The 13,607-nt window shown below is 42.0% G+C and overlaps 1 protein-coding gene across 7 annotated transcripts in view; it reads left to right on the top strand.

Moving 5' to 3' along the window:
- The window catches only part of TRAK1 (trafficking kinesin protein 1), a 153,170-nt gene that overhangs the window by 121,417 nt on the left and 18,146 nt on the right, over positions 1-13,607 (top strand). For 4 of the 7 annotated variants that reach the window (XM_084858051.1, XM_084858052.1, XM_084858047.1 and 1 more), the window contains 3 exons: positions 172-408; positions 2,330-2,646; positions 8,248-8,577. In XM_084858051.1, coding sequence (XP_084714177.1) covers positions 172-408; positions 2,330-2,646; positions 8,248-8,577 — 884 coding nt within the window. The remainder of the gene's footprint in view (positions 1-171; positions 409-2,329; positions 2,647-8,247; positions 8,578-13,607) is intronic. The other 3 variants (XM_084858050.1, XM_084858053.1, XM_084858054.1) reach the window with 1 other exon arrangement.

Below are 13,607 nucleotides of genomic sequence, written 5' to 3'. Positions count from 1 at the left end.
CCTGTTGCTGTAGGGGTCCAGGTAGTGGTGACACAATGGCAGTATAGGATACTGCCCCATTTTTTTTTCCTTTACAAAAGCTGTATTAAGATATGGCATGACTGCAGAAAATGTAAGCATTTCCCTGTGGGTTTTATTTTGATGGTTACTAACTATCTGTGTCTTTGTCAGCCATCCCAAGAGAGTCTTTGACACAGTGCGAAATGTCAACCAGGTGGTAAAGCAGAGATCGCTAACTCCATCTCCAATGAACATCCCAGGATCTAACCAGTCTTCAGCAATGAACTCAGTCATTTCTAGCTGTGTCAGCACACCAAGATCCAGCTTCTATGGAGGAGACATCTCCAATATTGTGATAGACAACAAGATTAATAGCATCATCCTAGAAACTGAATCTACTGACTCTGGGTCAGTAATGCATAGCTAGAGTTTAGATGCTTCTCAAGACAAGTAGAGGGTCATTCTAATTCTTTTCCTCATTCAGTGACTTGTGCTATATATATTGGTTAGCTCGTTAAGGGTGCAATCCTATGCATGTTTAGACAGAGAAAAAGCCTACAACTCCCAGCATTGCCCAGCCAGCATGGCTGGCTGTGGAATGCTGGGAGGCGTAGGCCTTTTCTCTGTCTAAACATGCATAGGATTGCGCCCTAAGTTAGCTCATAAGTTGGACATTATAAGGAATATCATTATTTATCTGAAATATTCCCCAGAAACTTAATTTTGCTACATTGCTGTGCTCCTGCCTTCTACCACTGATCTCTTTTAGAAGTTAACTATATTTGGCCTTCTAGAATTAATGGACATCTTCCCGAATCTATTCTTGAGCAATTGTATTTCACTAATTTAATAGCAGAGCAGTACGGTTCTGTCAAATCATTTTGGTGTTGATGATGACCAAATTATCTTTAACTGAAAACAATCAAATGGTTTGCTTTCCACCCAAGTAGTTAACTATTAATTACTAACAATGCAACATCCTTTTAGTATGGTGATTGTCTGAATCAGTTTGTGGTTTGGAATTCTAGTTTTGCCTGCCTGAATTATTTGGCTGTCACTCAGATACTGATTTCATTACTGGTTGTTAAACTTACCATCACCCTTGGAATGCAACTTGATTGGGTAACTTCTGAGATGTGTGCAGTCCCCAAATTGGTTTTCTGTGCTAGGGAAAAGCTGTTCCTTTCTCAGTAATAAAAGCTCCCATAGCTGCAAAGATACATTTGTGTTGGCAACCTCTTCCTATCTGGTTATCAGTGCTGAATAGGCAGCCCGCCTTTCATCTGGTTGCCATGTGGAGTTTGGGGAAAAAGTCTGATTTCTGATTCTGGGAGCCTGTCCTCCTTCTGGTGTATAGACGGTGAATTTGTTAAACTCCATCTATATTTGTTTAATCAATTGTATATCCTCCAAACATCTCTGCCATGGTACACATTGGTCCCTCCTAGTTTGAATAGGCAGCGTGTGAAATCTGGATGTGGTTTGATCTTTTTGAAAGTTGTTAGCTGGAGCAAGATGAAGGAACATCACACCTTTACAGCCCTACCGCTCAATTTACATATTTTCAAAAGTGGATGACTGTATTCTGCTGGTAAAGCAATTGACCTGCAATGAGAGTTGGAAATAGGGGTGTATGAAACCCCGCTTACCTGGCTCCTCCAGGTTCCGCAGGTGGTGGGAGGCGATCCATTCCTCCCCGCTGGAATCCAACCTGCAGCAGGGCCTCCAGCCGCTGCCGGGCTGCTGCAGATGCAAATGGTGTCCTGTGTAGGGGACGCCATTTGCGTCCCTACGCCGGCCCGTGATAGGCTACTAAATATTTACATAGCCTATCACGGCAAAAAAAAAGGGAATGCAAATGGCGGCAGCTACGGCGGCCGCCATTTGCGTTCCCTCTTTAGCCGTGATAGGCTACGTAAATATTTACATAGCCTATCACAGTCTCCACAGAGACGCAAATGGCGTCCCTGCGTTAGCCGTGATAGGCTACTTAAGTATTTACATAGCCTATCACGGCCATTCGAAAGACGCGGCTGCCATTTGAGGAGCACCAGAACGGCTGACAAAGGTAGGCTCCGTTCCGGGCCCATTTCGTGGGGGGGGGCGGGGGGCTTTGTTCCGCCACGGATTTCAGGGGGCCGAATGCGCTGTCATTCAGCCTCACCGAGATCCGTGGCGGAATTCTCCGCCATGCCTAGTTGGAAACTCCAATTTTTCTGGCACTTCAAGTATTGCTGTTCTGGTTTTTAAACCCACCCACCCTCAAACAAACCTCACTTATTGCATGTATGCAAAATATCAATTAAAGTGTGTTTGCTCTTTTGTTTAGAAATGAAGAAAAGAACAAAAAACCTGGAACCCCGGGAACACCTGGCTCTAGTGACCTGGAAACAGCCCTTCGAAGGTTGTCCCTTCGGAGAGAGAACTACCTGTCAGAGAGGAAATTCTTTGAAGAAGAGCAGGAAAGAAAGCTAAGAGAACTGGCTGAGAAGGGGGAACTCCATAGTGGCTCCATTACTCCAACAGAGAGTATCATGTCATTGGGAACTCACTCCAGGTTTTCTGAATTTACTGGATATTCGGGAATGTCCATCAGCAGTCGCTCATACCTCCCGGAGAAGCTTCAGATTGTGAAGCCCCTAGAAGGTGATAATAAAGCGCCTCGGTCTTTATCTGTTCTCCTTAGTGACTCTCTGTGGTCTCTTCTCCATCAACAGGAAGCAGGAAATCTCTGTAACACATACTCATTTTACTTTAGAGATAGCCATCCACGTTGCTTGTTTGAACTCTTCTGAGAGTAAGATTTATTTCTTTGTGCGGAGCAAGCAACTCCTGGAGTAAAATAAAGTGTGCTGTGTCTCTATTCATATACTTCAGTGACTTCCATTTGAATTTCTAGTGTCATTCACATATTCAGGAACACTATATGGAGTTAGAGGGGAAAGTAAAGATATGTTGATATGGAGAAGAACAGTTGAGTGATAATGTGTTAAATTGCACCATGTGTAAAGCAGTTGATTTTCATGCAATTCTGTGCAATTTACTTAAATAATTGCTACACTGTGCATCCACATATCGTTCTGCTTTAGTGTTACCACTAGCGGTCTCAACAACAGTCCGAAATCACTTGTATCTGAGTTCTGCCAATTTCAGAGTGATTGCTACAAACACACAGCATTTGACAGCCTTAACTCAGGACTAGGATATCAGTATTTTTTCCCATTTCCATAGGCATTGAGGATTGCTTATAGTGCATATGGGCTGAAGTCCAGTACACATTTAAGTCCCATTGAAATAAATGTCACTCAAAAATGCTTAAGTTTGTGTTTGGATTACAATCACAGGATTTATAACTTGTGAATATATCCGTTGCCTGTTCTCATTTTTTAGTCCACGAACTATTTCAGGTTGGTAACAACATTTATCTGTTGTGACCAGTGTAAGACAAAATAAAGCATGGTACTAATTTTTTTTTCATGGAAAATTCTTTCTTTTGCATGAAAGTGGCATGTAGCACTGACTCAGATGGGTGTATAAGTAATATCCTCTTTTGCTTTCATAAAGTGCCTACCCAAAATTCTTAAATTGCTTTAGAGGAAGCATAGTAGATAACCAACCTTAATTTACTGGTTATTAGTATTGTAGTAGGTTTCTGTCATCTACGTATCTTTCTGCTTTCTTCTTCAATAAACTTTCAGTCTCCATTTTCTCTGTCTCTTGATTTTTCACTTCGTTCCATTTTTTTCCTTTGTGTACTGAATGTTTTGTTCCACATCTATACTCCATTGATGTCACTGGCTGTCTTCCAAGTTTAAAAATATTTACCATATATTTCTTGTGGTGGTGTGTGTGTGAATAGTTGAGTCATAATTTTTAAAAGAATGTTCATTTAGAAAAAAATTGTTCTTAAAATTTGGAAGCCAATTTGGGGAAATATTTTAAAGCAGATACATACATACTTTTTCCCCATTCATCTGTATTTTGCATATTGTCATTTTATTACTTTTCACTCTGTATGTCTTAAAAGGAATATTTACAATAGGAAATACATTCAAGCTTTGTTAAATTACTTCTGATCAGAACCATAAATTGTTGCAAAATTTGCATCCAACAAGTTAGTAGTGGATTCTTTAGTTCTACTTCCAGTATAGGTAATGCTGGCTGGGGCATGCTGGAAGTTGTAGGCCTTTTCTCTGTCTAAACGTGCATAGGATTGCGCCCTTAGTCTTTTTAACATGCTTCCCTCCCCCCCAACCATCTTCTGAAAGAATCATACTTAATTTTTATCTACTTTATAAACTATAAAATCATTTAGCAGTTGAACAAGCTACTGAGTCAATGGAAAGGCATCGATCAATTCAAGAAGCATTGTATACAGATCTAAATAGTCATTTCTTAGTGATGGCATTACATGCTTTAACACTTTTTTGATGCCCATCTCTAGGCTCTCGGTTGCCAAATCATCACACACAGGAAACTATATAGACCAACCGTGCCCCTGCGCTAGCGCCAATGACATTTTACTAGCACAAACCAATGCTTGTGCAATGTAACTAGCATTTGCTAGAGCAATGTGGGAAATTGCTTTTTCCCACTGACCTAGCAAGCACTAGTTACATTGCTGTAGCATTGGTTTGTGCTAGTGCAACGTCATAAACACAAGCTAGCTGGATACAACTCCTAGAGCTTCTATAGGTGTAACTCCTGTCCAAGTGAATGTACTGTATATGACCCAGATTATTTTATCCACCATTGCCTCACTATCCAATAAAATTAGACTTAGACCAGACACTTGAATGAGGATAGCAAGCTTGGGAGCACTGTCTTTATATTCTTGGGGGTGTCAGGATCAGTTAAATCTGTATTTATGCCCGTAAAAGTTACAGTTTTTAAAAAAATGTTCCAAAGGGAACATGCCAACATGCTCAGAGCTGTGCTTATCTTACAGTGCTGAGTCCTGATGCCATAATTTCAGTGTAAACTATTCAGGGGTCTCCCTTATTATGATACTTCTGATGCTTTATAGCAATGCTGAAGAAGCTAAGTCTGCCATTGCAACATCACAAGCATCAGTTACTTCTGTGTGTATTTAAACCTAGGTTATCATCTTTTGAGTTTGGTGCGTGAGGTCCTTTCACTTTGTTGAAATGTTGAAGTTCTGCTGTCAAGTTGCCATGTTACTCTGAATGGAAGAAACATGAAGCACTCACTGTTTTCAACATCCTCTTGGTTGATCCACTGCCTCTCCTGATTAGTTTTGACTTTTTCAGAGTAGATACCCAGCCAAATAAACCACATAAACCTCTCTCCTGCTGCCTCTCTCCCCACCCCCACCTCAAGAGCCCCTTGCTTAAATTTGTCTAGGGGCTTCCTGTAGTGTGATCCCAGTAAAATGCCATGTCTGTAAGCAGCAAGGTGAGGTGGCCTCTAACACAGAACTGGCAGCTCTGAATGTAGTCCTATTCTTTGTTGTCTATAAAACATGGATCAGTCTGCTAATGTGACATGCGTATTATGATTGCCCAGCCCTCTTACTGATGTTGACTGATTAAAATTGAACAGTGCAGTCCTCCAGTGTCTACTCAGAAGTAAAACCCCTTGAGTTCAACGGGATTTACTCCCAGGGAAGTGTATATAGGGTTGCAGTCTTAATTTTGTATTTCTAGTTTCCACTTCAAAAGTAGTATGTCTTATTTGTTCCTTTTTAGGAAAAAATAAATGAAGAGCCCTCTTACCATTCAGGATTCATGAGCTAAGGAAGTTTACAAATTGAAATGCTAACTAGTATGTAGGGAATTTGCCTTTTGTAAGATGTCAGACCGTTTGCCAATAGAGAATATCCAACTGTGTTTTGGAGTTATATGAGTACACTGGAAATATATGACTGGTCTTGTTGGGTTTCTTTTAATGCTTCTGTTTATTTTGGATATTAGAATAAATTTTACACTTTTAATATATCTTTGACTATGGTGGCCCTACTTTCTTGATCACTTCCGATTTTTGCATTCTGCAGCAGAATCTGTATATTCAAGAACACAAGCTAAAAGCTATGGCATTTGTTTCAGTTGCTGCCTTTTCTGTTTCCTTTTGAGTTTTCTGCCCATAAAAGGCCTTTATTTTTTGTATATTCACTGCACAGAACTATCACAATATAAATGTAAAGTGTAGGCCCCATTTCCTGCTCATTCACCTTTGGTAGTTTTTCTTTAGCCAATGTTGAGGGTATATTTTGCTTATCTGCACAGTCATTGGGCCTGTTCGCACATCATGACAGCCCACTGTGACTTAATTTACTCACGGGGGCTGTTGTGTGCCGGGTGCTGGCAGGCACCATTTTTGCATGGCGCTCGGCTTGCCGCTGCTTGCCATGTCATGTGAACCCAGGCGGCAGGTGTTGTTTGAGGGTTAAGACAACCCTCAAATAACCCTAAAGCAAGCCATGGGTTATTTGAGGATTGTCTGATCCTCAAACAACCCCTACTGCCTGGGTTTGCACAGCATCACAAGCCACAGCAAACCAGGCACCCACAGGCACCATACAAAAATGGCGCCTGCAGGCACCCAGCACAATGCAACAGCCCCCGCAGGTAAATTAAGCCATGGTAGGCTTTTGTGACATGTGAACCAGGTCTTTCTCTAAGCCCATAATTTGCATCAGGCTCAAAGTTAGCAGAAGGTATTCTCATTTAATGTATGGCTTAAAGCATTTTTTTTGCGGGGGGCGGGGGAATCCATGGTGAGGGCAAGACTTGATCCATGAGAGCACTCCTATTCTTTATTACTCCTTCACAAGATGTCCGATGCAAAGCCAAGGATTAATGTGGCATTTTCTTTTGATATGCCTCATTCTCAAAAGTAATGCTGGTCTTTCTTCCCCACATATAAATATAATCCGGTACTATGTGGCAAAGGGCTTGTGGCAGCCCAGTAGAATTTTTGCGATGGTGTTTTTTGTTTGTTTTGAATGGCAGACATCCATCCTATAACTCCCTTCAGAAGAGTTTCAAAACAAGTCCAAATTTTCCCTTAGGCACACAGAAAATGGGATTTTAAAAAAATTCTGGACCACTTCCTTTAAGTTTGGTATTTGGCCTGGCATCAGAAATTGTAATCTTAGAGGGTAATGTTCTTAGATTGACATTTTACTTTGTGCTGCATGTGTTATGCTTACATTGTCCTGACCAAAAATGTTTCCAAGCCAAGGACAAATCTGCAGGTATAGTAGAACATCCTTTATGAGTTAGCAAGTTTTGTGGAAATAAGAGTGTGCTTGGCAATCGTACAAGTAGAATATGACATTTTAATTTCATTTTTTAGATATGTATAGAGCTGATGTAGTTTGCAACGTTCTGTATAACAGCTTTCTCTTTTAGTCTCCAGTAATAAATTCTAGACTGTATTCATAGCATACTTATTGGCTCCTTGCAGCCTTTTCAATCTTCAAAAACTTGTCCGTAGGTATTTGATCGTTTACTAGTACGGGTATTGGTATGATACTTGGTAGTTCATATATATCCATATTCATTCTGTTACATTATATTACTATTACTTTATATCCTGCTTTTAGATCAAAGGCCCTCAAAGCTTAAAAATACAAAGAAATACACTTTGCAGTATCCAGCTGTGTCATTCCATTAGTGCAAATGATGGTGCGCTAGTGGAACCTAAGTTCCAAACTATGCACAAGAGGAGAATCCAACTAAAGTTCTGTTTGCGCACATATGGTTGTGCGAGCAGTTGTGCATTATGCTTGCACAACATGGTGTGCAACTGCTTGCACATAACCCTGTGCAACCCGTTGTGCAAGCATATTGGGCAACCGCTTGCACAATGGAAAGTTTAGGCGAAGCTCTGCTAGCACTATTTGAGTTTGCAGAATGACACTGTTTGATACCGTCCAGTATAATAAAATTGCAAAGCAAACAATTGGGGGGGCCTTAAACCCCACAACTGGCCTTTATCTTGTTAAAGATATGAATGGCAATAGTCCCTCCCTTGACAGGGATTTTTTAAAAAATTATCCTGTTAGGCTTGCCCACTAGCATTTTTAAAAAAGAATACATAAGCAGCATCTTAATTTCCAGTGTCCCATCATGGAGACATCTTACAGAACAGTTTTAAGTCCTGAAGTAAATTATGCGACTTCTACAGCAACTAGGATATGACCACATATCCTAGGTTTAATGAACCTAGCTCAGGAAGGTACTCCCCATTCTGACTGTGTTGTTTGTTTTATTACTCTCCAAGGTTCTGCTACTTTGCACCACTGGCAACAGCTTGCTCAGCCTCATCTGGGGGGCATCCTGGACCCACGGCCCGGGGTTGTTACTAAGGGCTTCCGGACTCTTGACCTCGACCTGGATGAAGTATACTGCCTTAATGATTTTGAAGAAGATGAGTCAGGTGACATTACATACAAGGGCCTAACTACCTCGACGCCGATTCAGCACGCAGAGACCTCAGGTGAGAGGTCCCAAGCACAAGTGACTGTTTCAGACAGCGAGAATTACCCAAGTCGCTCTCAGGCTTTCCCAGAGGAGATGCGGGAACCCACGACTGACGATGATGAGGGGTCTGGTGAGGGAACCTCATTAAGTCCAGCACAACTGCTGTGTTTGCAGGATGTTGATTATTGGTCCATTCTCACATCTTTCCAGAGCAGCACCCACAATATTGCTTCATGTGTCACTTCTGCACGGTAGTGCACACAAGAATTAACATGAGCCCTTTTCAGAACTACTACTACTTCTAACAAATCATTGTGCTATTGCTGTACTTTTTTTCTTTTAAAGAAGCGCATGGCTCATATTTTCTTCTTTAGTTTGATAAGAGAAGGCTGCTAAAAGAGTGTGATTTGCTTAGTTCCCCAGATGAGAGAAGCCAAGTTTTAATGCTGATTTTGTGTGTCTGCACACATGTGCGCATATGGAAGCTATGATTTTCAAAATCATAGTTTCTTCTGAAGCGGGATTTGGATCGTAATGCTTGTGGGTTAAATCCAATGTCATGCAAGCAGACTTCCCCACACGCAACAGGACTTCCCCTTGCTCTCCTCCCCCGTGCAGCCACCTAAATCTGTTCTGGAGAGTCTCCCAACTCTGAAGCAGATTTGGGGGCACTGCAGGCTGGAGGAGAAATTTGTTCCACCAGCACTTTCCACTGGTGGATGGCCAGTATTGGATGCAATCCTGTATTCTGTCACAAGACTGCTGTTGTAGTGTTGTTCATAAGAGGTTCAAACAACACCTAGTGATTGACCCCAAGCATTGTTTCATGTAATAAGAGAAGGCCCTTGAAATCAGCTTCTCCTTAGGGCCAGACCACACTTCGTATTAAGTGTGTGTGTGTGTGTGTGTGTGTGTGTGTAATAGCTGTGGGAGACCTCAATCTGGATTGGGACTAAAATTTCCCTGTGTGGTAGTCTTGACACAAAACTCAATCTATTTAACTTGGGTTGGAAGATGCTATTGAGGCCAGTTTTTCAGGAGTTTAGAATTGAAAGGGGAAAAGAATTCTGTACTGCGAAGGCTGGTCTTTCTGGGTTCCTTCCTGTCAAAGGCATACCCAAGAAGATGCCTCCTTAAGGTACTTTGCAGGACAGCTGGGGTTGGGGGGACTGAATTTTCACATCTGTGCCTCCATACATTTGTGCCTCCATAATCTGACTTTTTAGTCTTGTCTGAGAAGACAGGGTAGGCTTTTTAATTTCAGAACTGTTAAAATTATCAAAGACCACAAGCAAATCTTTTAGTTGTTTTTAAATAAGGTTGCTTTTGTCCATGAATTGTTACTCAAGGAAGTATTTTAAAGAACTAAGTATTGTCAGTATTTATTTTATTTTCACTTTTACAGGTAGGGAAATTGAGCATTTTCATTTCTGTTGTATGCTGTATTATAGGCAAGGTTCCCAAAAGAGATAAACTCAAAGTAAGGTGGTAAAATTCAAATGAAAGCACATTATTCAAGTTACTCCCTCAATTTTAGAAAATATAGCAAACAGAATGTCAACACAAGCTCTTCAGATTTAGAACTTATGCATAATTGATTCACAATTGGAATAACGCTCATCATACTGCAGAATGAAATCACAAAATGCTAATATGTGTGTGAACAGTTCAAAGGATTGAAGATCATCCTGCTGTTATCAGCATCGTGGAGTGTTATTTGCACAGAATGGATAAAGATAAAAGATATACCAGAAAGTATTCATATCAGTCAAAGTATGTTTGTGGATACTGCTTTTTAGCTTCCTCATATGGGCTACTGTGCACACATTTTAGAATCTGAAATCCTCCATGCCTTTTCAGCAACCCCTGTGTGTGCTAATCTAATACCCTGTGACAGAGATACGATGCTGCCAGGATGGTTGGGATCCTGGCGGGCTTGCAGGTACACTTGCCCAGCCATTTCTCAATGTTGCGAGGGCACTGCATTCCATCACTCTGCAAATCTGGGAACTCACAGGCCACAAGGTAGGTGTGTGTGTGTGTAATGAATGAATTCGGAGTCCAAAATTTTTTGTCTTGGCTCCATAGCCAAGCCATTGTCTGTATAGTTGCCAATGACCGTTCCTTCTCTTGAGTCCTGTGGCACGTGCAGATTGCTTGAGGGAGGGTGGGATGTTCTGTCTGTGTTCTGCTAAGCTATAAAGCAGGTGGAGACGCATGAGAGGTTCAGTGCTGTTTCTGCCTGGTCCACAGCTCAACATGTTGAGCATGGGAAACCCTCAAACTGCTCCCGCAAATCTCCTGCCACTTCTGGCTCGAGAAGCTGAAAGTTGTGTCAAGCAGGGCTTTGAAGCATGGGTCCTTTGCACTTCTTCTGCATTCTGCAAAACCCAGCACATGAGAGATCCTCCCCCAAATCCTCTACATCAGAGGCGGGCAGAAGGCAGATCAGGATTTGCAGTAGATCAGCAAGCATTTCTGACCCCTAATCATCTTCACAATAGCAAGAACTAAAAAAGCTTTTCCCTCCTAAACAAGCTTGCTGAAAAAGAATGCCTGGGGGGAAACCAGGAGTAGATTTTTATGTGAAATAACTTGAGACCTTGGTTCCGATGCGGATCACAGATTCCTGGGGCACCCTGTTCCTCAGTTCTTGGTGTATGGCCACCCATTCCACTATTTTGCACCTGCCTTCTGGTTGCTGGATCCTTGGGTTCTAGCAAAAAGCAACTTAGATGCCACGAGCATAAGTCTGCCCACCCATGCTGTATGTGTGCCTGAGGACAGCCTGAGGGGGTGGGGGAGTCTCAAGTTGTGCTGACCTTTGGAGCAGGCAGAAGCTCGTACCTGTGCCAAAGCTTAGCATGAGACAAGGGACTCCCTTTTGAGTTCTTTGGAATTCATGGAGAACACCTGTTGTGTGTGCTTCTGGGCATTCTGCCCAGGGCAGGAACTCATCAAAGAGTTGGGGCACTCCTCCCTAGCAAGCAGATCGGTAGAGGCCTGCCTGGATTCTTACTACTGCCCTCCCTCCTGTGCGCACATGCACACACACACAGCCTTCCCCATCCTGGTGCCCTCCAGATGTGTTGGGCTTCAACTCCCATCAGCCCCAGCTGGCATGGTGGCCAGGGATGATAGGGGCTGTAGTCTAAAACATCTGGAGGGCACCAGATTGCCTACCCCCCAAGTACTTTTACTCAATTTTAAGATCTGTTTGATGGCTTTGTGCTGATCAATGTATTTGAGCTAGGGATGTAAATCCAGCCCTTTTTGGGCCCAACAGATCCTCACTGCCTGCTTGGCTTGCGTTCCTGAGCCAAACCACAAGCTTTTCCCAAAATTTGAGAATTTTTTGCATTTTCCCCCCTCATCGATAGAAAGTTGTGCAAATTGCTGGTGCAATTTGTGTAAATTGTGCACATTCCAGCTGTAATTTGCACAACTCTATTGATGAGAAAAAAACCCTGGAATAGCCGCAAGCTGGCCTGACTGGTAAGTGAGCCGAAATCCAGGGGGCCAAGCTACTGAAAGCTCAGCCAATTCCCCCCTACCACCCGGGGTGGATTCCTCCAACATCCCTAATTTGAGCTTCTTTGCCAGGTTGAGGACTCAACTGGAAAATGCGCCCTCTGCTGGCTACCAAAGCACGTACTCTTAACTGCTGTAATGAAATACTTGTTTTCAAGACCAAACTTACCTAGCTGATTCTTGTTAAGGGTGGGCGGCTAGAGGCTGTGCTTCTGGAAAAGGTGACGGCAGAAGGTGTTCTGGGGGACCAGTTAACATTTATACATTTTATACAACCGAATCAAGAACATTGTGAGAGCGCAGTCGTGGAATGAGTAAATAGTTATTTTGGCCAATTTCATGATGCGTGAAGGTGAATGAAATTAGGGATCCCTTTGTCTGTTATGTGACAGCATTGTGATTGTCTGTTATAGACAGTAATTGAGAGATTATCTCTGGTGGCTGGAGAAGAGAACAACCTTTCTTTGGATGTACATTTAGCTGTTAGTTGTCTTTTAAACCGCAATGGCAGGAACCTCATTCTCATTTCAACCTTACCTGTTTTTATAGCAGCTGTGGATTTGGCCCAATAAGTTGTTGATGTTTTTGTGGAGATAGCATAGAAATGAAACCTTCTTTTTTAAAATTGTTAGAAATACTGATCATTTACAGGGCACTCACTCTTTCCTATTGTGTTCAAAGGGCAGAGAATGCTACAGCCATGTGAAAAGCTACGCTGTTGACCGCTGGAGGATGCTGTTTGTCCAGGTTTCCCTTAGTGGTACCACTGCAGGATCAATCCTTTTGAGCTCTTGAAATTGATTTCTCCTTGATTCTCCTCCTACTGGGCTCAATTGCTACTTTTAGCAGCCTTTTCCTATCTTGCATATTCATTAATAATGTTGTTTTTACTTTGCATAGTGCAGCGGGATTCCTTCTAGTACAATTCTACGGGGAAACAAAATTTGTGTACTTATAAAGTGGGTATTGCAGACATGGGGAGGGATGGGGAATAACAACTATTCCTATATTCCATAGTCTGAATGGTCACTATTTAAACCTTTAACTGTTTTGGTCTGTTTTTATTTGTCATCTAGCACTGAGCTGTTCTGTCCTTTCTAGATTTTATGTCAGATATTATTCTCCATATAATCTTTCCTTCATATTGGTTATTTGAGATTTTCTCCAGCATTTTAATCTTCTGCTTACACTCTCTGATATGCGGAGAATCATGATTGCTAGGACCTCCCCACTGCCACCCCCATATATTAACTACTTTACCTTCCTTACACTAATCCCTGAAGCATCAGCATCATCAGTTGTTGAGGTGATGTAGAAACTTTTTAGAAACATTGTGCTGATACTGGTGTGTTAACCATTAGTAGAATACATAGCACTGAGCCATCAATTTAGGATGGGGGAAAAATTAACTTTATTTTGAGTCACTTTTCACCTGCATAGACACCTTTACTTGTCAAGTTGTCCCACCTTCATACATGCGGTTACTCTCTGAGGCCTGCATGGCTACACACGAGTTGTCTAGTTACTTTTTTTTTTTGCCTCAAATCATAATGTAGCCATAGCATGCATTTCACAGCCTCTCTGGAAGTTTGGAGTGGCATGTGGATGTGATGTATCTGTCCACAACTA

The sequence above is a fragment of the Heloderma suspectum genome, chromosome 5 (genome assembly GCF_057233095.1).
Source record: "Heloderma suspectum isolate Gila_16-S chromosome 5, 16-S_ref, whole genome shotgun sequence".
NCBI lineage: Eukaryota > Metazoa > Chordata > Lepidosauria > Squamata > Helodermatidae > Heloderma > Heloderma suspectum.
The sequence above is the reverse complement of the archived record's forward strand: the minus strand, read 5'-3'. Positions and strand labels throughout refer to the sequence as shown.